The sequence below is a fragment of the Lactuca sativa genome, chromosome 1, assembly GCF_002870075.4.
Source record: "Lactuca sativa cultivar Salinas chromosome 1, Lsat_Salinas_v11, whole genome shotgun sequence".
NCBI classification, from domain to species: Eukaryota; Viridiplantae; Streptophyta; class Magnoliopsida; order Asterales; family Asteraceae; genus Lactuca; species Lactuca sativa.
In genome coordinates, this window is record NC_056623.2 from 10,978,863 (window position 1) to 10,999,558 (window position 20,696).

The following is a 20,696-nucleotide window of genomic DNA, read 5'->3' on the forward strand; positions in this document are numbered from 1 at the left end:
GTCATCAACATTTTTAATAAACAATATTGTAATACAAAAGTTTTACCATATTTGGGATGAAAAAACAATTTTAAGCTAAAAATGCCAACCATAAACTTCGATTTTACTCTTATATTTATATAATTTATTTTAATTATATTCAAGACACTAGAGTGTGGTATTTTTGTTATTATAGATTAACAATTTATTATATGTGATGAATTGTTTGTTTATTTTTTTTATATAATTTTCTATCTTTTCATCTTAATCACATTTTTTATTTTATCTCATAATAACTTTGTATATTTATAAATATGAAATATTTGTGACTATTTGTATACATGTGTATATGTATATATATATATATATATATATATATATATATATATATATATTTGCGTATATGTGTGCAAATTTGTGTGTTTATAGGTGTATATATTTGTGTTTATGTGTGCAAATATGTGTATATATTTGTGTGACATGTTTATCATTCATTTATTCCTTAGACATGGCAGAAAAGAGAAGTAGAGCTAGTTGGTCTTCGGATTTTGTGAACAAAACTTTTCTTGATGCATGTATACAAGAACTAACAAGTAATGGTCGGGAGGGTAGTGGTCTTAAAGGTACCTCATGGAATACAATAGCTAAAAAACTAAAAAAAGAACATGACTTTGTTGTTGACAAAAAACAAATGAAATATCGTTATGACTATTTGAAAAGCAAGTATGCAGTTTGGTTGAAATTAAAAAACAAAACTGGGAATCTCTATAATCCTATAACAAACACGTTTCAAATGACGGATGAAGAGTGGAAAGCGGAGGCGAAGGTATTCTTTTAATTTAAAGCACATTATTTTTTTAAAAAAAAGTTTAATAATAAAAACATTTTGTTTTTCAAATAGTTGAACAAGATGGTTGAGAAATTAAGAAATGCACCCCTCCTTTACCCTGAGCTATGCACCCAGTTGTTTGACGGTGCGACCTCGACTGGTGCTGCTAGTTGGGGACCATCTTCGACACTCCCTCATCCTGCAGAAGCCTTTACTACACAAGATTATGATGATATCGAGATGGTAGATACAGCACCTCAAATGGATATCCCAGCCTCAACTTCAACAGTACCCCCACCTACAAGTGCATCACATGCAAGTGTAGATTCGTCTGTTCGGTCCAAAAACAAAAGAGGAAAACGAAATGCATCCACAGACACACTAGATGATGACATAAGAGAGGTTGGCAAGGAAATTATGAAGGCGGCTCAGGCATTTGCGCAAACTCATAATCTTGACAAGGAGATGGATGAATGTATTGAAAAATTGAAAGTCTTGGAGTGGGGAAGTTCTGATCCGAAATACATCACTGTTCTTATGTTGTTCGCTGAAAATGCTGGTAACAGGAAAATTTGGTTACGCCTCGAGTCTTCGACTTGTGAGTTGTGGGTGAAAAGTGCGGGAAAGAATTTTGGATTACTTGGTTGACGTTAGTATGACTTTAGGATGTTTTTGTCTTTATGCTTTATGGATTTATATTATGGTACATGTTATGGATTTTTATGTGTACGATTGTTACGTGTTATGTTTAGGATTTTTAAGCTTAGGTTGTTTATGTGTTATGTTTAGGATTGTTATTTGGTATTGACTTTTATGTTATGGATTTTTATGTGATGTATTTTTATGTTACGGAGTTATATGTCATTAATTTTAATTTTATTGATTAATTTTATGGTTTATGTTATAAAATTTATGTGATTTGTATTTAACATGTAACAGGTTACATATGGATAAAGAAGGTGAGTTTTTAGGTTTCCTTATACTCTCATGCTATTGGTTGATGTTGGTTCGAAAAAGAAAAAAAAGAATTGGAAGAATAAAAGCTAACGAATCGGAAGAATCCGGACATGCATACACACAAGATTTGATACACGGATGTCCTATACAATGTTTTGATATGATGCGTCTTTCACAAGATGCATTTGTATTATTATGCAATCATTTTACTCAAAGAAATTGGTTGCAACATAGTAGGACAATAAGCGTTGAAGAGAAGATGGCTATATTTTTACATGTTATAGGACATAATGAACGTTTTCGAGCTGTTAAAGAAAGGTTTCACCACTCCATACAAACGATTCATCAATGTTTTCATGAAGTGCTAAAAGCAATGATGTGTTTTGCAAGAGAAATTATTGTACCAACATCTTCTAATACAACAAGAAATACCTCGGAACGACATAGACGGCTAAAAAACATATTTCCTAGAGCATTAGGTGCACTAGATGGAACACTTGTACATGCAGTTTTGCCCGTTGATGAACAAACTCGCTATAGAGGAAGAGGAAAAGGTGAATGTTATCAAAATGTAATAGGAATTTGTGATTTTGATATGATATTCACCTTTGTATGGGCTGGATGGGAGGGCATAGCACACGATTCTAAAGTTTTGAAAGAAGTTGCATTTAATCCGACTTCTGGATTTCCATTCCCTCCACCAGGTTTGTCAATTTTCTATAAGTTTTATTATCTATATTATTTATATGATTAATTTGTCACCCATCTACAGATAAATATTACCTTTGTGATGCCGCATACACCAACACCCGTGGATTTATGGCTCCTTACCGCAATACTAGGTATTGGTTAGCCGATTTTCGAAGAAACAGAGCGTTAACCAAGGAAGAAAGGTTTAATCATGCTCATGCACAACTTAGAAATATCATTGAACGTGCTTATGGTGTATTGAAAGCGAGATTTCCAATTTTAAAACGTATGGCTCCTTATCCTTTTCCCGTGCAAAGAGACATAGTCATTGCCTCTGTCGCGATCCATAATTTTATAAAGAAATACGATATTCAAGATGACCTATTTACGAACTTTGAACAAAACACTATGGTTACTCCTAATGTGGGAGGTGGAGGAAGTGAGGGTCAAAACATACAAAGCATAGAATGGGGTTCAGAAGCCGTTGAGTATATGACTACTTTGCGTGACCAGATTGCTAATCAGTTACTTTCAAATGGTTTACGTTAAATGATATATTTTTTTTATTATGTATGACAATGTGTACTTGGCTTTTGTATTACACTTTGTATTTGGATTTTAAATTATGTATGTTTAATTTGGATTTTATGTGATAATTTTTATTTTTATAATTTTTTTATCCAACACAAAAGGACAACATAAGGATAATATGGTCATTTTTATTATTCAGCACAATCAGTCAGATAAATAATCAAACAGCATAAATTCAGTCAGATGTGACTCAGTCAGCATTTCTAACCCAGTCAGCTTTAACCCAATCAGCAACTATCAAACGACCCCTTAGTTTCGAGTCTCTATTACAAAAACAGGTAAAACGATGCCCCCCCCCCCCCCATTTTTAAATCAGTAAGGCCAACTTGATGGATGAAAAGGTTGAAGTCTCTAGCGGATCTTGAGCAAAACAACGAATTGAATCTTTCATCGGACCTCCGAACTACATTGAAATCCCCCACCATTACACATATTCCTTCCTTCTAGTTTTTGATGTTTACTGATTCTTCCCAGAGCACTTTTTTGTTACAGGATGCTTGTGGCCCATAATTTTTTGCAAAAATGATTTGCGATTGAATACCATACTAGTGTACAATATTTATCAGGTAATGTCTTGAGGCAATAATCTCCGTTGAAGTGAAAATTTGATTATTCCAAATGTTTAAAAGACCTCCTGATCTCCCCACCGAGTTTGTTCTTTCTACCCCAAAATCACTAGACTCCCAACATGCTGCTACATCAATGAGATCTACATCCAACAGTTGTGTTTCTTGAATTGCAACAAAAAAAAAATTCTATGTTTAGCCTTTAGTTTCCTAACCCACTTCAGCTTATATTCTTCCCCCATCCCACGTATATAAAGAGATAATAAATTCATTGATCTACATTGTCCTCACCGTTTTATCCGATGATTTCAACCAATATTGGGTTCCTGGCATTCACTTCAAAACCAATTAAACTCCCAATTGCCGTAGTGACTTCTAGTTCTAGTAGGTTAGGCTCTCTTTCAAAGGTGGTATACCCAACCTCAATTGTTGTGGAAGTCTGAGGTCGAGGATGATTTCGACAATCCGAAGTGAGTGTGGGGTGAGCTGCAGACTCCGGGGGTCTATCATAAATCGGAGGGGTGGGGTGTTGGCGATCAGCGCAATTAAGATGGAAGGGCACAACTTCGGGTTTTGATGATCTCTCATTCCTTTTCCTTTTAAGTGTTGATCTCTCGTTATGTAACGACCCAAAAATCAAGGGTAAAAATTTCATTTTTATTATAGTCAAAACACAAATATCTTCTAAATCCAAGCATTCCAAAAAACATTGCTATTTAAAAACATTTATCAGAGTTCGTCCCAAAATCACATTTTGCGGAAAACACGGGTGTGTGAGCTGCGATCAAGTCGGACCCTTCCTTCCCAAACCAGTGACATCTGAAACCATAAACAAAACTGTAAGCATAAAACTTAGTGAGTTCCCCAGAGCATACCCCACATAATCCACATAATAACATAATCCATGCATATAACATATGAGGATGTCGTGGGCTCCCCCCAAGGTCTTACTCTAGGATGTCGTGGGCTCCCCCGGGGTCTTACACCTATGTGCCATGGGCTCCCCATGGTCTTTACCCACAAAGCCACGGGCTCCCCCACATGATCTAATATCCAAGTGCCATGGGCTCCCCCATGGTCTTTACCTGGATTGCCATGGGCTCCCCCACATGGTCTGACATCCAAGTGTCATGGGCTCCCCCATGGTCTTTCATGCAAATATCATAGAGACAACTAGCATACCACACAACACATAACCAACTAGTATACCACATATCACTAAATCAACTAGTATACCACATATCACAAAATGGGCCGGTGTAGCACCCGGTTCCTGGTACGTAAATGTTATTGAGTATTTCCTTTCTTTTTGCCTTGGACTCGGCGAGTCATAGGTCCGACTCGCCGAGTGGATGCGGGACCCGGGACACGTTTAAGTTGGTGACTCGGCGAGTCCATATCCTGGACTCGGCGAGTCACAGCTGTTGGATGAAACCCTAAGTTTCAGGGGTTTGCACCCTATTTAAAGGACTTATCAGCCCCAAGCCGGCCCCCATTGACCCTTAAAGCCCTGTATCTCTCGTTCTAAGCTATTTCTTTGAGAGTTTGAGGTTAGTGGGTGTGTTTTTGAAGGCTTTGAAAGAGGAAGGAAGTAGATCCAGAAGAAGGGAAGCCATCCAAGCATTATTTGTGTCCTTCCAGCAGTTCCTTTGAGGTATAACCCGTTTTCCCCTTGATTCTATGCTTAAAACTTCATTTGGGTCCTTCTTGGTCAATTCCCCAAGTTTGTATGTGCATTATATGTCGTAATAAGGCGTTTGGCCTTTGGATCTATGCAAGATTGAGCTCCAGGAGCTCAGATCTGTTAGCTTTTTGGCCCCATGTGGCTTGTTAGCCCTAGATCTACCCTTTTGAGAGATTTTGAGCCCTATAATCCATATTGGTGAATATCCACACGTAAAGTTGGAAACTTTACGTGTGATTCGTGTCCTAGGAGTCCAGATCTATGAATGGCATGGACTGGAATCGAGCAAATCGGTATATTTTAGGAGTGCATGGCAGCGACTCGGCGAGTCGTTCATGTGACTCGGCGAGTCTGCTCGCGAGTCTTCGAGTTTGTCCCCTTTCCGTAGTGTCGAGTGAGCAGTGAGTCACAGGGTGTGACTCAGTGAGTCGGAAGCTTAACCCATCTATGGAGGTACTCGGCGAGTCAATGCCCTGACTCGGCGAGTTCAAGGCAATCTCCTTAGATCAAGAACAGACTCGACGAGTTGTTCATACAACTCGGCGAGTCTTAGCATGGGTGTTCTTCGGATGAAGATGGACTCGACGAGTTGTTCATACAACTCGGCGAGTAGGATGAAGGACTTGAGTATTGGTCTTGAAGGCGAACCCGTCGAGTCGTCGCCTAACTCGACGGGTAGGATCGGGATTCAGGGCAGTCGTTTGCGTAGGGACTCGGCGAGTCGGAAAGCCAACTCGGCGAGTCGAGGTCAACTGAAAGTTGACTCTGACTTTGACTTGGGGCAAGGTCAGGGGTAAAATGGTCATTTTACCCAAAGGTCAGTGAGCAGTGTTTGATTGAGTATATTGTGGGAATTGCAGCCGGAGGGTTTCCGGAGCAGCAGCAACAGTAGTAGGTGATCAGTTCCCACGCAGACCAACAGCTATTTCGAGGTGAGTTTCCTTCCCAGTAGGAACGGGTCTAGGGCACCAAGGCCGACCCGTGTAGACGAGATGCTAGTACTAGAGTGTGGGCCGAGCCCGTATCTCTGTTGTAGTTAAGTACGGTATATGTGTTAATATGATAGTATTGCTTATACTTGTTGTCTGCATGATACTTGTATGTTATGGGTTAGTGGTTGAGTGTGGGCAGGGCCCGTATCTCGCCAAGGTCGGAGTGTGGGCTAGGCCCGTATCTCCCAGATAGCGAAGTGTGGGCAGGGCCCGTATCTTCACGAGTGTGGGCGAGGCCCGTATCTCCCGGCTAGCGAAGTGTGGGCAGGGCCCGTATCTTCCCGAGTGTGGGCAAGGCCCGTAACTCCTAGATGAATAATGGTTGTTACTTGTTGCATGGTATGTGGTATTATGGGGGAACTCACTAAGCTTTGTGCTTACAGTTTTCAGTTTTGGTTTCAGGTATCTCCTCAGCTAGGGGAAAGGAGCCGACGCGGTAGCGGCACGTCACGCACACACTCTCCGATTTCCGCATTTACGAGCTCCACTGGGATTTATACTCTGATATTTTAATTAAATGTATGACTTGGTTTTTAGACACGGTTCACTGGCGTGGTATTTGATCAGACAATGTTTTAGTCCTTTTATATTCTCTAGAAGTGATGTTTTTAAAACGAAATTTTTGGTCATGAAAATTGGGTTGTTACAAGTTGGTATCAGAGCCCTGGTTTGAGGGATTCGGACACACCTTCGGGGGTGTCTGAACTCAAATCGAGGGATTAAAAGATTTTCTGAAAGAAAATGTTTTTGAAAATTGAGAAAAGAATTTTGAGAAAGAACGAAGTGTGTGTGATGTGCGCGACCGGCCGAGCTCGAGTAAGTATTCCCCAAAGTACCCATACAAGTTTATGTTATGTTTATCAGCTTTCGTAGAACAGCATGCTAGAATAGGACTAAGGATCTAGGAGTGATACCTTATGTGCCTTCTATTTGTGTTTTAGTTGTATGAAAATTGCATGCTAGTTATCGGGTAGATAGTAAGTAGGATAGCCTGATTAGGTTATGCCTGGTAGTATGAGCTTAGCACTTTATGCTAGCTCAGTTCCTGAAGGTGATGGAGTTAGTTGAGATTGTTACCCCTTATCTGAATGTTGCTTGCTTCGTGCTTCGTGGGACTCTGAATAATGGGAGTTAGCCATTAGGCGAATGCGTCACGCCACGTGTGACCAGGGTTGAATAATCTTAGAGTGCCGGATTTGATCCTACTGCGCAGCTCTTGTTTGAGTCCAACCGTTGTAGGGACGAGTCGGATACTCGAAGAATTATTTGGGCCTCGTCACATGTGATGGTATTCGGGTAATGGCTAACTGGCATTACAAGGAGGCCTGTAGCAGCTGAGGACTGGTTAGAGTGGAACTAGAGATTTCCCTAGGGCAAGCCTAGGATGAGTATAACAGTGATCAGCAATAGTGAAAGGGATCTGGTGGAGTCGAGGCAATCCTTGAAGAAGGTACGGATAGATGTGGAAGGTAGTATGGGCCCGTACTACTGAAAGCAGAGGATCTGTACCCGAACCAAGGATGACCAAGATAAGACCAGGGAACTTGTAAGTAGATGTGATCCCTCAGGGAGTATCAGTATCGCTAATGATTGTTGTGATGTATTGCAGAATGGTGGTACTCCGATCGAGGCCGGTAGATGGTGGCTCAGGAGAGGGGTCAGGTTCGGGATCAGGTTCCGAGCCAATTGATGAGGGGCTACGCGAGTTCATCGCGTCAGAGATCACCAGGGGTATCCTTGAGTCGACTCCCATTATCTTTGGGTCGATCAAGGAAGGGATCATGGAGTTGATGGAGGATCGCCTTCGGGCATTCAGGAGTGATATGGCATCTAGCCAGTCAGGATCTCGCACGCTGTCCTTCAAGGACTTCAGGGGCAGCGGTGCGCCGGATTTCCATGGGGTGAAAGACCCCATTGTTGCCAGGCGATGGATTGCAGACATCGAGTCTGCCCAGTTGACCAGCTTCTGCCCCGAGGGGTCGAAGGTGAGGTATGCAGCGGGATGTCTACGGGACCGAGCCCGGGATTGGTGGGAGTCAGTGGGTGACTCGTTGGGAGCCTCAGCTATCGAGGCTATGACCTGGTCGGACTTTGTGACCAGGTTCAGGACAGAGTTCGCGCCGGCGGTCGAGCTTCAGCAGCTGGCCAGGGAATTTCTCGACATGAGGCAGACGACGGAGACTGTGGCGGAGATCACCGCCAAGTTCAGGGAGAGGGCTTTGTTGGTGCCCCAGTATGCCGGTGACGAGGACATGAGGAGGACTCGTTACCATGATATGCTACGAGCTGACATCCGGGAGCATGTTAGCTTTTCGGCTTGCCCTACCCTGGACTCCATGATTGCCAGGGCAAGGGAGAGGGAGATAGATTTGGAGCACATCCGGAAACGGAAACTAGAGGAGGGTCAGGCAGGAGGGGCTTCGGGGAAGAAGCCCAAGGGATCAGATGGTAGGCCGAAAGGTCAGTCAGGACCGAGCCGCTGCGGGAAATGCGGCAGGTCGCATGTGGGGGCATGTAGGATGGGTTCAGTAGGCTGCTACAAGTGCGGCAAGGCAGGGCACTTTAGCAGGGATTGTACTGCTCCAGTTTCAGCTATTCAGACATCAGAGTTGCTGTGTTTTCACTGCAATCAGAGGGGCCACAAGAAGGCCAATTGCCCCCAGTTGACAGTTTCAGCGCCAGTGAAGGCGCCAGCTCCAGCGACCCTGCGGATCACGGATGGTCGGCAGGGCAAGGCAGAGGCTCCAGTGGTGAGGAGCCGGGCATTTCAGCTGACTACCGAGGAGGCACGCGCCTCACCCGATGTGGTGACGGGTATGATTCTTTCCTTCTGTCTTATTTTTATGATGTTATGATATTGATATGTGCTCTGTATGCTTTAGGATCGTTCCATGTGAACGGCATCCCAGTTCAGGTATTGTTTGATTCGGGTGCATCCCGATCGTTTGTTTCTCTTGCGCTTAGCAAGAGGTTTCATGAGGCTTCAGGAGAGTTAGATTGTCCTTTAGAAGTAGAGATTGCTGATGATCGTTCGATGCGAGCATCGATGGTATTCCGAGATTGCGTTCTGCGGTTGTTCGAGGAGCGTTACTTGGTAGACTTGGTTCCCATACCGTTGCGTGGGAACAAGGTGATTATTGGCATGGATTGGTTGAGCCCTAATGGGGCGGTGATAGATTGCGCGCAGCAGCTAGTGCGGGTCAGGACCCCAAGTGGGGGAGAGTTGGTGATTCATGGAGAAAGGCCGCAGTGTGGACCCGCTGTATGTTCAGCAGCGAGGGCTAGGCGCTATCTCCAGCAGGGATGCGCAGGTTATGTCGCGTATATGATGGATACCCGAAAGGCGGGTAATGCATCGATGAGCGAGGTTCCGGTGGTTCGGGACTTTGTAGACGTCTTCCCAGAGCAGCTTCCTGGGATACCTCCGGAGCGACAGGTGGAGTTCAGGATCGACCTTGTTCCTGGTGCGGCTGCGATAGCCAAGGCGCCGTATCGGTTGGCTCCTCCCGAGATGCAGGAGTTGTCTACGCAGCTGCAGGAGCTGCTAGACAAGGGGTTCATTCGTCCGAGCAGTTCGCCCTGGGGAGCCCCGATTCTGTTTGTGAAGAAGAAGGACGGGTCGCATCGGATGTGTATAGATTATCGGGAGCTGAACAAGGTAACGGTGAAGAACCGTTACCCGCTTCCGAGGATTGATGACCTCTTTGACCAGCTTCAGGGCGCATCTTGGTTCTCCAAGATTGATTTGGGTTCGGGTTATCATCAGATGAGGGTCAGGGAGGAGGATATGCAGAAGACCGCGTTTCGGACGCGCTATGGCCATTACGAGTTCATGGTGATGCCGTTTGGGCTCACCAATGCTCCTGCCGCGTTCATGGACCTCATGAACCGTGTATGCAGACCGATGCTGGACCGGTCTGTGATAGTCTTTATCGATGATATCTTGGTTTATTCCAAGACCCGGGAGGAACATGAGGAGCATTTGAGAGAGGTGTTAGAGATCCTGAGGAGGGAGAGCTTGTATGCCAAGTTCTCCAAGTGTGAGTTTTGGTTGCGCGAGTTGCAATTTCTGGGACACCTCGTCAACCAGAACGGGATTCTGGTCGATCCGGCCAAGGTCGAGGCCGTGATGAGATGGGAGGTTCCGAAGTCTCCATCTGAGATTCGGAGTTTCCTGGGATTGGCAGGCTACTATCGGAGATTTATCCAGGATTTCTCCAAGATAGCCGTGCCCCTGACGCGGCTGACGAAGAGAGCCGTGGTCTTTCGGTGAGGACCCGAGCAGCAGGCTGCATTTGAGACGCTGAGACAGAGATTGTGTGAGGCGCCGATCTTAGCCCTGCCAGAGGGCGTAGAGGATTTTGTGGTTTATTGTGATGCGTCCATTTCTGGGTTGGGCGCGGTGCTGATGCAAAGGGGGCATGTCATTGCTTACGCTTCGAGGCAGCTCAAGCCTCACGAGGCGAACTACCCGACGCACGATTTGGAGTTGGGGGCGGTGGTATTTGCCCTCAAGATTTGGCGACATTACCTCTATGGGGTTCGATGTACCATCTACACGGACCACAAGAGCTTGAGGTACCTCATGGATCAGCCGAATCTGAACATGAGGCAGCGTCGGTGGTTGGATGTGGTGAAGGATTATGATTGCGATATCCTTTACCATCCGGGGAAGGCCAATGTGGTGGCCGATGCGCTTAGCCGCAAGGCGGCGCCGATCAGGGATGTTTGCATGCGGATGACCGTGGTGACTCCCCTGTTGGAGCAGATTCGGGAGGCTCAACAGGAGGCTATCAAGGAGGAGCATCGGAAGAGCGAGCGTGTAGTAGGTCAGGTTTCCTCCTTCGATTATGATAGCCGAGGGTTATTGACACTACACCATAAGGTGTGGGTGCCGTATCACGGAGGCGTGCGCCAGATTTTGATGGAGGAGGCGCACAAGTCCCGATTCTCTATTCATCCCGGGGCGACGAAGATGTATAGGGATCTTCGTCTAGACTATTGGTGGCCCTGCATGAAGCGGGATGTGGCATGGTATGTCGAGCGATGTTTGACCTGCAGGAAGGTCAAGGCCGAACATCAGAGACCGCATGGCAAGATGCAGCCGTTGGATATTCCACTGTGGAAATGGGAAGATATCACGATGGATTTTATCACGAAGCTTCCCAGGACCGCACGTGGGGTGGATTCGATTTGGGTCATCGTGGATAGATTGACCAAGAGTGCTCACTTTATTCCGATTCAGGAGAGCATATCGGCCGAGAAATTGGCCGACATCTATATCAGGGAGATTGTGGCACGGCATGGGGTGCCAGTATCGGTGATCTCGGACAGGGATGTGCGTTTCACTTCCAGGTTTTGGAAGAGATTCCATGACGAGTTGGGCACTCGTCTGCATTTTAGCACTGCCTTTCACCCGCAGACGGATGGGCATAGCGAGCGGACCATCCAGACTCTGGAGGATATGTTGCGGGCGTGCGTGCTAGATTTCGGTGGTAGCTGGGATACCTATCTTCCCCTGGCCGAGTTCTCCTACAACAACAGCTATCACGCGAGTATCGACCGCCCTCCCTTCGAGATGTTGTACGGAAGGAGGTGTAGGACCCCGATATGCTGGGGTGAGGTTGGCCAGAGAGTCATGGGAAGCACCGAAGTGGTGCTCAAGACGACTGAGAGGATCCAGCAGGTCCGGAGCAGGCTTCAGACTGCTCAGAGTCGGCAAAAAAGTTATGCCGACAAGCGTCGATCCGACTTAGAGTTCCAGGTCGGGGATATGGTTCTCCTGAAGGTGTCGCCGTGGAAAGGCGTCATCCGATTCAGGAAGCGGGGCAAGTTGGGCCCGCGATTCATCGGACCGTTCAGGGTCGTAGCCCGGGTGGGCAAGGTAGCATATAGGCTGGATCTGCCAGCCGAGCTTAGCCAGATCCACAGCACTTTCCATGTTTCGCAGTTGCGGAAGTGCCTAGTGGACGATTCTGCAGTAGTACCTTTGGAGGATATTCAGGTTGATGACAGCCTGAACTACATTGAGCGCCCAGTCGCAATCCTCGACAGGAAGTCAAAGGATTTAAGGAACAAGAGGGTGGAGCTAGTGAAGGTGCAATGGCAGCACCGCAAGGGTTCAGAGTGGACTTGGGAGCCGGTAGACGAGATGATGGAGCATTATCCCGAGCTGTTTCAGGATCGAGCAGCAGACTTCGAGGACGAAGTCTAAAATAAGTGGGGGAGATTTGTAGCACCCGGTTCCTGGTACGTAAATGTTATTGAGTATTTCCTTTCTTTTTGCCTTGGACTCGGCGAGTCATAGGTCCGACTCGCCGAGTGGATGCGGGACCCGGGACACGTTTAAGTTGGTGACTCGGCGAGTCCATATCCTGGACTCAGCGAGTCACAGCTGTTGGATGAAACCCTAAGTTTCAGGGGTTTGCACCCTATTTAAAGGACTTATCAGCCCCAAGCCGGCCCCCATTGACCCTTAAAGCCCTGTATCTCTCGTTCTAAGCTATTTCTTTGAGAGTTTGAGGTTAGTGGGTGTGTTTTTGAAGGCTTTGAAAGAGGAAGGAAGTAGATCCAGAAGAAGGGAAGCCATCCAAGCATTATTTATGTCCTTCCAGCAGTTCCTTTGAGGTATAACCCGTTTTCCCCTTGATTCTATGCTTAAAACTTCATTTGGGTCCTTCTTGGTCAATTCCCCAAGTTTGTATGTGCATTATATGTCGTAATAAGGCGTTTGGCCTTTGGATCTATGCAAGATTGAGCTCCAGGAGCTCAGATCTGTTAGCTTTTTGGCCCCATGTGGCTTGTTAGCCCTAGATCTACCCTTTTGAGAGATTTTGAGCCCTATAATCCATATTGGTGAATATCCACACGTAAAGTTGGAAACTTTACGTGTGATTCGTGTCCTAGGAGTCCAGATCTATGAATGGCATGGACTGGAATCGAGCAAATCGGTATATTTTAGGAGTGCATGGCAGCGACTCGGCAAGTCGTTCATGTGACTCGGCGAGTCTGCTCGCGAGTCTTCGAGTTTGTCCCCTTTCCGTAGTGTCGAGTGAGCAGTGAGTCACAGGGTGTGACTCAGTGAGTCGGAAGCTTAACCCATCTATGGAGGTACTCGGCGAGTCAATGCCCTGACTCGACGAGTTCAAGGCAATCTCCTTAGATCAAGAACAGACTCGACGAGTTGTTCATACAACTCGGCGAGTCTTAACATGGGTGTTCTTCGGATGAAGATGGACTCGACGAGTTGTTCATACAACTCGGCGAGTAGGATGAAGGACTTGAGTATTGGTCTTGAAGGCGAACCCGTCGAGTCGTCGCCTAACTCGACGGGTAGGATCGGGATTCAGGGCAGTCGTTTGCGTAGGGACTCGGCGAGTCGGAAAGCCAACTCGGCGAGTCGAGGTCAACTGAAAGTTGACTCTGACTTTGACTTGGGGCAAGGTCAGGGGTAAAATGGTCATTTTACCCAAAGGTCAGTGAGCAGTGTTTGATTGAGTATATTGTGGGAATTGCAGCCGGAGGGTTTCCGGAGCAGCAACAGCAGTAGTAGGTGATCAGTTCCCACGCAGACCAGCAGCTATTTCGAGGTGAGTTTCCTTCCCAGTAGGAACGGGTCTAGGGCACCAAGGCCGACCCGTGTAGACGAGATGCTAGTACTAGAGTGTGGGTCGAACCCGTATCTCTGTTGTAGTTAAGTACGGTATATGTGTTAATATGATAGTATTGCTTATACTTGTTGTCTGCATGATACTTGTATGTTATGGGTTAGTGGTTGAGTGTGGGCAGGGCCCGTATCTCGCCAAGGTCGGAGTGTGGGCTAGGCCCGTATCTCCCAGATAGCGAAGTGTGGGCAGGGCCCGTATCTTCACGAGTGTGGGCGAGGCCCGTATCTCCCGGCTAGCGAAGTGTGGGCAGGGCCCGTATCTTCCCGAGTGTGGGCAAGGCCCGTAACTCCTAGCTGAATAATGGTTGTTACTTGTTGCATGGTATGTGGTATTATGGGGGAACTCACTAAGCTTTGTGCTTACAGTTTTCAGTTTTGGTTTCAGGTATCTCCTCAGCTAGGGGAAAGGAGCCGGCGCGGTAGCGGCACGTCACGCACACACTCTCCGATTTCCGCATTTACGAGCTCCACTGGGATTTATACTCTGATATTTTAATTAAATGTATGACTTGGTTTTTAGACACGGTTCACTGGCGTGGTATTTGATCAGACAATGTTTTAGTCCTTTTATATTCTCTAGAAGTGATGTATTTAAAACGAAATTTTTATTCATGAAAATTGGGTTGTTACAGCCGGCCTTGGTGCCTTCGACACATTGGTATTATGAGGAGACTCACCTCGAATGTTGAAGCTCCCCGAATGAAATCCTTAGTTGTTGCCCCGCCGGCTTCGCGAGCTACCATTACTAATCAATATACCCAATTAGCAATTGGGTTCCCTGCTAAAATCCTTAATCCAAGGACTCCAAACCTTAGATCTCTTCCACAATGATGTCCAAAAGGGTAAAGTTTCTAACTTTACCCTCAAGAACCATCCATTAAGCTTCAAACTCAAACCTAGGTTCCTTAAAGCGGGTCTTGATCCATTAAGCCCTTAAATTCCCACTAAAATGTTCCAAAACACAGATCCGGTGTCCCAAAGTGGGCAAATCATGTAGAGTTTTCGACTTTACTCTCATACATGCTAGAAACACCCTCTAAGACTCGTTTATGGCTTCATAATGGACATATTGCATGAATGGGGCCTAGAGGCCAATAAAGTTTGCAATTTTAAGCCTCAAGAGGTCATATAGGGGTCAGATCTACTCCATCAACCCCTGGAAACCTCTTCTCTTTGGATAACTCAACCAAAGTCCCAAAAATCAAGCTTAAACTTCAAGAAGGGAGATCTAGTTAACTACAAGTCAAGGTGATGACTTTATACCTCAGAGATGCAGCCATTGATGAAGAGTTTTTGGATCTAGTAGCTCCTTCTTGTATCCCCAAGCTTTCTTTCCTTCCAAGTGGCTTCAAACACACACAACACCCTAAATATGGCTCACAATCACTCAAAAGTGCCTTAGGGTTTCGAGGTGAGGGTTTAGGACAGTGGAGGCTAGAAATGAGGCTAACTCCTGATGTTTAAGTTGTTTAAATAGGGTACAAAATCCTGGAATTAGGATTTCCCAAACTCCTTGCAACTCGTCAAGTTGGACCTCCCCAACTCTTCGAGTTGGTCTTCCAAAAAAACGTGTGACAAATTTCCAACACATCGAGTTCTTCCCCTTGAACTCGACGAGTTGGACTTATAAATGAAGTTTTCTCTTTCTTAACTGACCTTCTAGATTTCGGGTGTTACATCTCTCCCCCACGTAAACTAGACTTCGTCCTCGAACTCTCCCCCACTTAAACTAAACTTCGTCCTCGAAGCCCATGACTTCTTCTATCCACTTACTACTTCGACTGATGTTTCCTACTGCACCTTTACTAACCTTGCTACCTTACATCTGTAGGATCCTCATTTTCTGATCGATATCTGCCACTACTTCCTCTCCTGATTCAAACGTTCTTTATCATGGATATCGACCAAAGGAACTACACGAAATCGTTGTGCAAACACTTACGTGCCTGAGACATAGTAAGCACTATGAATCAGTCTGAAATTCCATCATAATCCTACATGATGCATCACCTTGCCCATCCGCGGCAAATCTTGACAAAATCACTATACCGGGCCTTCAGCCCTGCTTCCCGAATCGGGGTGTCGCTCTTTAAGGTGAAGCCTAGAGAGCACTTCGACCTCGATAAAACTTAAGTATCCAACGCTTACCACAAATCGACAAACCGTTCGGAACACAACAAATATTGACACCCGACATCCCGGGGGACGCAGCCATCACCCTGAGTTTCCGATGGCCTTCCCAAGGCAACTGATCCCCACCAAACGAGACTTTATCTAATCTCGGCGAAGGGTAAATCCTTCGTCTCATGCAAGAAACTACGCCTGCCTCCCCGGATCTAGGGGTGTTCGTTTGGATGGATCGGTTTGATCTGATCCAATCAAGTGAATCCAAATTGATTTCGGTTTTCGAAACATAGATCCGAATAGTCCAAACTAAATTTAAATCCAATCCGATCCGATCCAATCACAATTCGGTTGGATCGGTTTTTATAATTCGGTTTTCAAAAACCGAAACATTTTAAAATGACAAATAATTATAATATTACTAAACTTTACACAAGAAGCAAAAACAAATTACTTAGGGGTCGTTTGATATGGTCTCTAACTGGGTCCAAAGAGGGACTGGGTCCATAAAATACCAATTGGCATGTTTGATAGCAATTATAGAAGTGAGGACTCGGTCAAAAAAAAATAAAGGATTCGGTCCTTCATTTCTACTTGATGGACCGAGAAAAGAAAAACAAAAACACGTCGTCCTACATACTTTCGTGTTGCGTCACTGTTTCATTCCTCCCTCGTTATCTACCATCGAAGAAGAAAGGACCGTGATCAACAACAACAATACCATGATCAATCTTCATCAAAACATACCGTGATCAAGAGCAACAAAATCAACAAGTTTTTTCTTCGTTTTTTCGTTATTATTTCTGTATTCAGGGGCAAAATTGTCCTGCACTTGATAATAATACACACACAACACCAAAAATATATTTCTGTGTTCTTTTGTTCCGTTCAGACCTGTTGTACACAATATTTCTGTACCTTTTGTTGTTGTTAGACAAGCTTCCATGGAAGCATGAATGGTTTTTCTGTCAATACCCCATAATCAGGGGCAAAATTGTCCACAACTGTCCATATATTTTTATGGTAGTGTATCTCTTTAAAGTTGTCAATGTTCTATCTCAAAGACATGAATTGTATTCAGGGGCAATATTTTCCTGCATTTGATAATAATACACACACAACACCAAAAATATTTCGGTGTTCTTCTGTTCCATTCAAAACTGTTGTGCATAATATTTCTGTATCTTTTTGCTTTTGTTAGACAAGCTTCCATGGAAGCATGAATGTTTTTTCTGTCAATACCCCATAATCAGGGGCAAAAATTGTCCATAATTGTCCATATATTTTTGTGGTAGTGTATCTCTTTAAAGCTGTCAATGTTCTATCTCAAAGACATGAATTCTTGAAGCTTTGTGAATGCCAACCAATCAGGAATTCTTGAAGATGTGTGGTTGTCATCATTTTTATGTCATTTGATTGAGTAATCATGTTTCTTTTTCTTGTGTTTATCTTTTTCGCTAGTCATAAACTTGTTTAATCAACAATATAGTAGTACAAAAGTTTACCATACTTGGGATGAGAAAACAATTTTAAGCCACAAATGCCAACAATAAACATGGATTTTACTCTTATATTTATATAATTTATTTTAATTATACTAAAGACACCAAAGTGTGGTATTTTTGTTACTATAAATTAACAATTTATTATTTTTGATGAATTATTATTATTATTATTATTATTATTATTATTATTATTATTATTATTATTATTATTATTTATCATTTTGTATTTTTTCATGTTAATCACATTTTTTATTTTATCTCATAATAATTTTGTATATTTATAAATATGAAATATTTGTGACTATTTGTGTACATGTGTATATATATATATATATATATATATATATATATATATATATATATATATATATATATATATATATATACACTTGTGTATATGTGTGCAAATTTGTGTTTTTATAGGTGTATACATTTGTGTACTTTTCTTGAACTAACAAGTAACAGTCGGGAGGGTAGTGGTCTCAAAAGTACCTCATGAAATATAATAGCTGAAAAACTAAAAAAGAACACGACTTTGTTGTTGACAAAAAACAAATCAAAATATCGTTATGCATGACTACTTGAAAAGCAAGTATGTCGTTTGGTTGAAATTAATTAAAAAACAAAAGTGGGAATCTCTATAATCCTGTCACAAACACGTTTCAAATGACGGATGAAGAATGGAAAGCGGAGGAAAAGGTAAACTTTTAATTTAAAACACATTATTAGTTTTTAATAAGTTTAATCATAAAACCATTTTTTCAAACAGTTGAACAAGATGGTTGAGAAATTAAGAAATGCACCCCTCCTTTACCCTGATCTATGCACCCAGTTGTTTGACGGTGTGACCTCGACCAATGCTGCTAGTTGGGGACCATCTTCGACACTCCTTCATCCTGCAGAAGTCTTTACTACACAATATTGTGAGGATATCGAAATGGTAGATACTCCACCTCAAATGGATATCCTAGCCTCAGCTTCAACAGTACCCCCACCTACAAGTGCATCACATGCAAGTGGAGATTCTTCTGCTCGGTCTAAAAATAAAAGAGGAAAACAAAATGCACCCGCGGAAACACTGGATGATGACATAAGAGAGGTTGGCAAAGAAATTATGAAGGCGGCTCAGGCATTCGCACAAACTAATAATCTTGACAAGGAGATGGATGAATGTATTGAAAAATTGAAAGGCTTGGAGCTGGATAATTCTGATCCGAAATATATCACTGCTCTTATGTTGTTCGCTGAAAATGCTGGTAACAGGAAAATTTGGTTACGCCTCGAGTCTTCGACTTGTGAGTTGTGGGTGAAAAGTGCGGGAAAGAATTTTGGATTACTTGGTTGACTTTAGTATGACTTTAGGATGTTTTTGTCTTTATGCTTTATAGATTTATATTATGGTACATGTTATGGATTTTTAAGTGTAAGGTTGTTATTTGTTATGTTTAGGATTTTGAAGTTTAGGTTGTTTATGTGTTATGTTAGGGATTATTATTTGGTATTGACTTTTACGTTATGGATTTTTATTTGATGGATTTTAATGTTATGGAATTATATGTCATCCATTTTAATGTTATGGAATTATATGTCATCCATTTTAATGTTATTGATTACTTTCATGGTTTGGTTATAAAATTTATGGGATTTGTATTTAACATGTAACATGTTACATATGGATAAGGAAGGTGAGTTTTTAGGTTTCATTATACTCTCATGCTATTGGTTGATGTTGGTTCGAAAAAGAAAAAATAGAATTGGAAGAATAAAAGCTAACGAATCGGAAGAAACCGGACATGCATATATACAAGATTTGATGCACAGATGTCCTATACAATGCGTCTTTCACAAGATGCATTGGTATTATTATGCAATCATTTTACTCAAAGAAATTGGTTGCAACATAGTAGGACAATAAGCGTTGAAGAGAAGATGACTATATTTTTACATGTTATAGGACATAATGAACGTTTTCGAGCTGTTAAAGAAAGGTTTCACCACTCCATACAAACGATTCATCAATGTTTTCATGAAGTGCTAAAAGCAATGATGTGTTTTGCAAGAGAAATTATCATACCAACATCTTCAAATACAACAAGAAATACCTCAGAACGACATAGACGACTAAAAAACATATTTCCTAGAGCATTAGGTGCACTAGATGGAGCACTTGTACATGTAGTCGTGCCCGTTGATGAACAAATTCGCTATAAGGGAAGAGGAAAAGGTGAATGTTATCAAAATGTAATAGGAATTTGTGATTTTGATATGATATTCACCTTTGTATGGGCTGGATGGGAGGGCATAGCACACGATTCTAATGTTTTGAAAGAAGTTGCATTTGATCCGACTTTTAGATTTCCATTCCCTCCACTAGGTTTGTCATTTTTCTATAAGTTTTATTATCTATAGTATTTATATGATTAATTTGTCACCCATCTACAGATAAATATTACCTTTGTGATGCTGCATACACCAACACCCGTGGATTTATGGCTCCTTACCGCATTACTAGGTATTGGTTAGCCAATTTTCGAAGAAACAGAGCTTTAACTAAGGAAGAAAGGTTCAATAATGCTCATGCACAACTTAGAAATATCATTGAACATGGTTATGGTGTATTGAAGGCAATATTTCCAATTTTAAAACGTATGGCTCCTAATCCTTTTTCAGTGCAAAGAGACATAGTCATTGTCTGTGTTGCAGTCCATAATTTTATAAAGAAATATGATATTCAAGATGGCCTTTTGATAAACTTTGAACAAAACACTACGGTTACTCCTAATGTGGGAGGTGGAGGAAGTGAGGGCCAAAACATACAAGGAATAGAATGGGGTTCAGAAGCCGTTGAGTATATCACTACTTTGCGTGACCAGATTGCTAATCAGTTACTTTCAAATGGTTCACGTTAAATGATATACCTTTTTATTATCTATTGCAATGTGTATTTGGGTTTTGTATTTCACTTTGTATTTGGATTTTAAATTATGTTTGTTTAATTTGGATTTTATGTGATAATTTTTATTTTTATAATTATTTTATCCATCACAAAAGGAAAACATAAGGATAATATGGTCATGTTTATCATTCAGCACAACCAGTCAGATAAATAATCA

The 20,696-nt window shown here is 42.9% G+C and overlaps 3 protein-coding genes across 3 annotated transcripts; all 3 read left to right on the forward strand.

Annotated features, from left to right (window-relative positions):
- Positions 1-487: 487 nt before the first annotated feature.
- On the forward strand, positions 488-1,630 carry LOC111911023 (uncharacterized). Its single transcript, XM_023906802.3, has 2 exons — positions 488-805; positions 881-1,630. The coding sequence occupies exons 1-2, from the start codon at positions 488-490 to the stop codon at positions 1,454-1,456; spliced, it is 894 nt and encodes a 297-aa protein (XP_023762570.2). The 3' UTR covers positions 1,457-1,630.
- Positions 1,631-1,754: 124 nt separating this feature from the next.
- On the forward strand, positions 1,755-3,004 carry LOC128126966 (uncharacterized). The gene is made up of 2 exons (XM_052765148.1): positions 1,755-2,469; positions 2,538-3,004. Exons 1-2 carry the CDS (start codon positions 1,755-1,757, stop codon positions 3,002-3,004), a joined length of 1,182 nt encoding a protein of 393 aa, XP_052621108.1.
- A 15,245-nt stretch (positions 3,005-18,249) lies between these two features.
- LOC111911012 (uncharacterized) lies at positions 18,250-20,492 on the forward strand. The gene is made up of 4 exons (XM_023906782.1): positions 18,250-18,282; positions 18,353-18,839; positions 19,538-19,807; positions 20,026-20,492. The coding sequence occupies exons 1-4, from the start codon at positions 18,250-18,252 to the stop codon at positions 20,490-20,492; spliced, it is 1,257 nt and encodes a 418-aa protein (XP_023762550.1).
- Positions 20,493-20,696: the final 204 nt, after the last annotated feature.

Excerpts from the sequence above, each read along its gene's own strand:
- LOC111911023 (XM_023906802.3), top strand. The coding sequence starts at position 488 with ATGGCAGAAAAGAGAAGTAGAGCTAGTTGGTCTTCGGATTTTGTGAAC. Across the intron at positions 806-880 it reads AGTGGAAAGCGGAGGCGAAG|TTGAACAAGATGGTTGAGAA; the intron begins GTATTCTTTTAA and ends TTTTTCAAATAG.
- LOC128126966 (XM_052765148.1), top strand. The coding sequence starts at position 1,755 with ATGGATAAAGAAGGTGAGTTTTTAGGTTTCCTTATACTCTCATGCTAT. Across the intron at positions 2,470-2,537 it reads ATTTCCATTCCCTCCACCAG|ATAAATATTACCTTTGTGAT; the intron begins GTTTGTCAATTT and ends ACCCATCTACAG.
- LOC111911012 (XM_023906782.1), top strand. The coding sequence starts at position 18,250 with ATGACGGATGAAGAATGGAAAGCGGAGGAAAAG. Across the intron at positions 18,283-18,352 it reads AATGGAAAGCGGAGGAAAAG|TTGAACAAGATGGTTGAGAA; the intron begins GTAAACTTTTAA and ends TTTTTCAAACAG. Across the intron at positions 18,840-19,537 it reads GTTGTTCGCTGAAAATGCTG|GACATAATGAACGTTTTCGA; the intron begins GTAACAGGAAAA and ends TACATGTTATAG.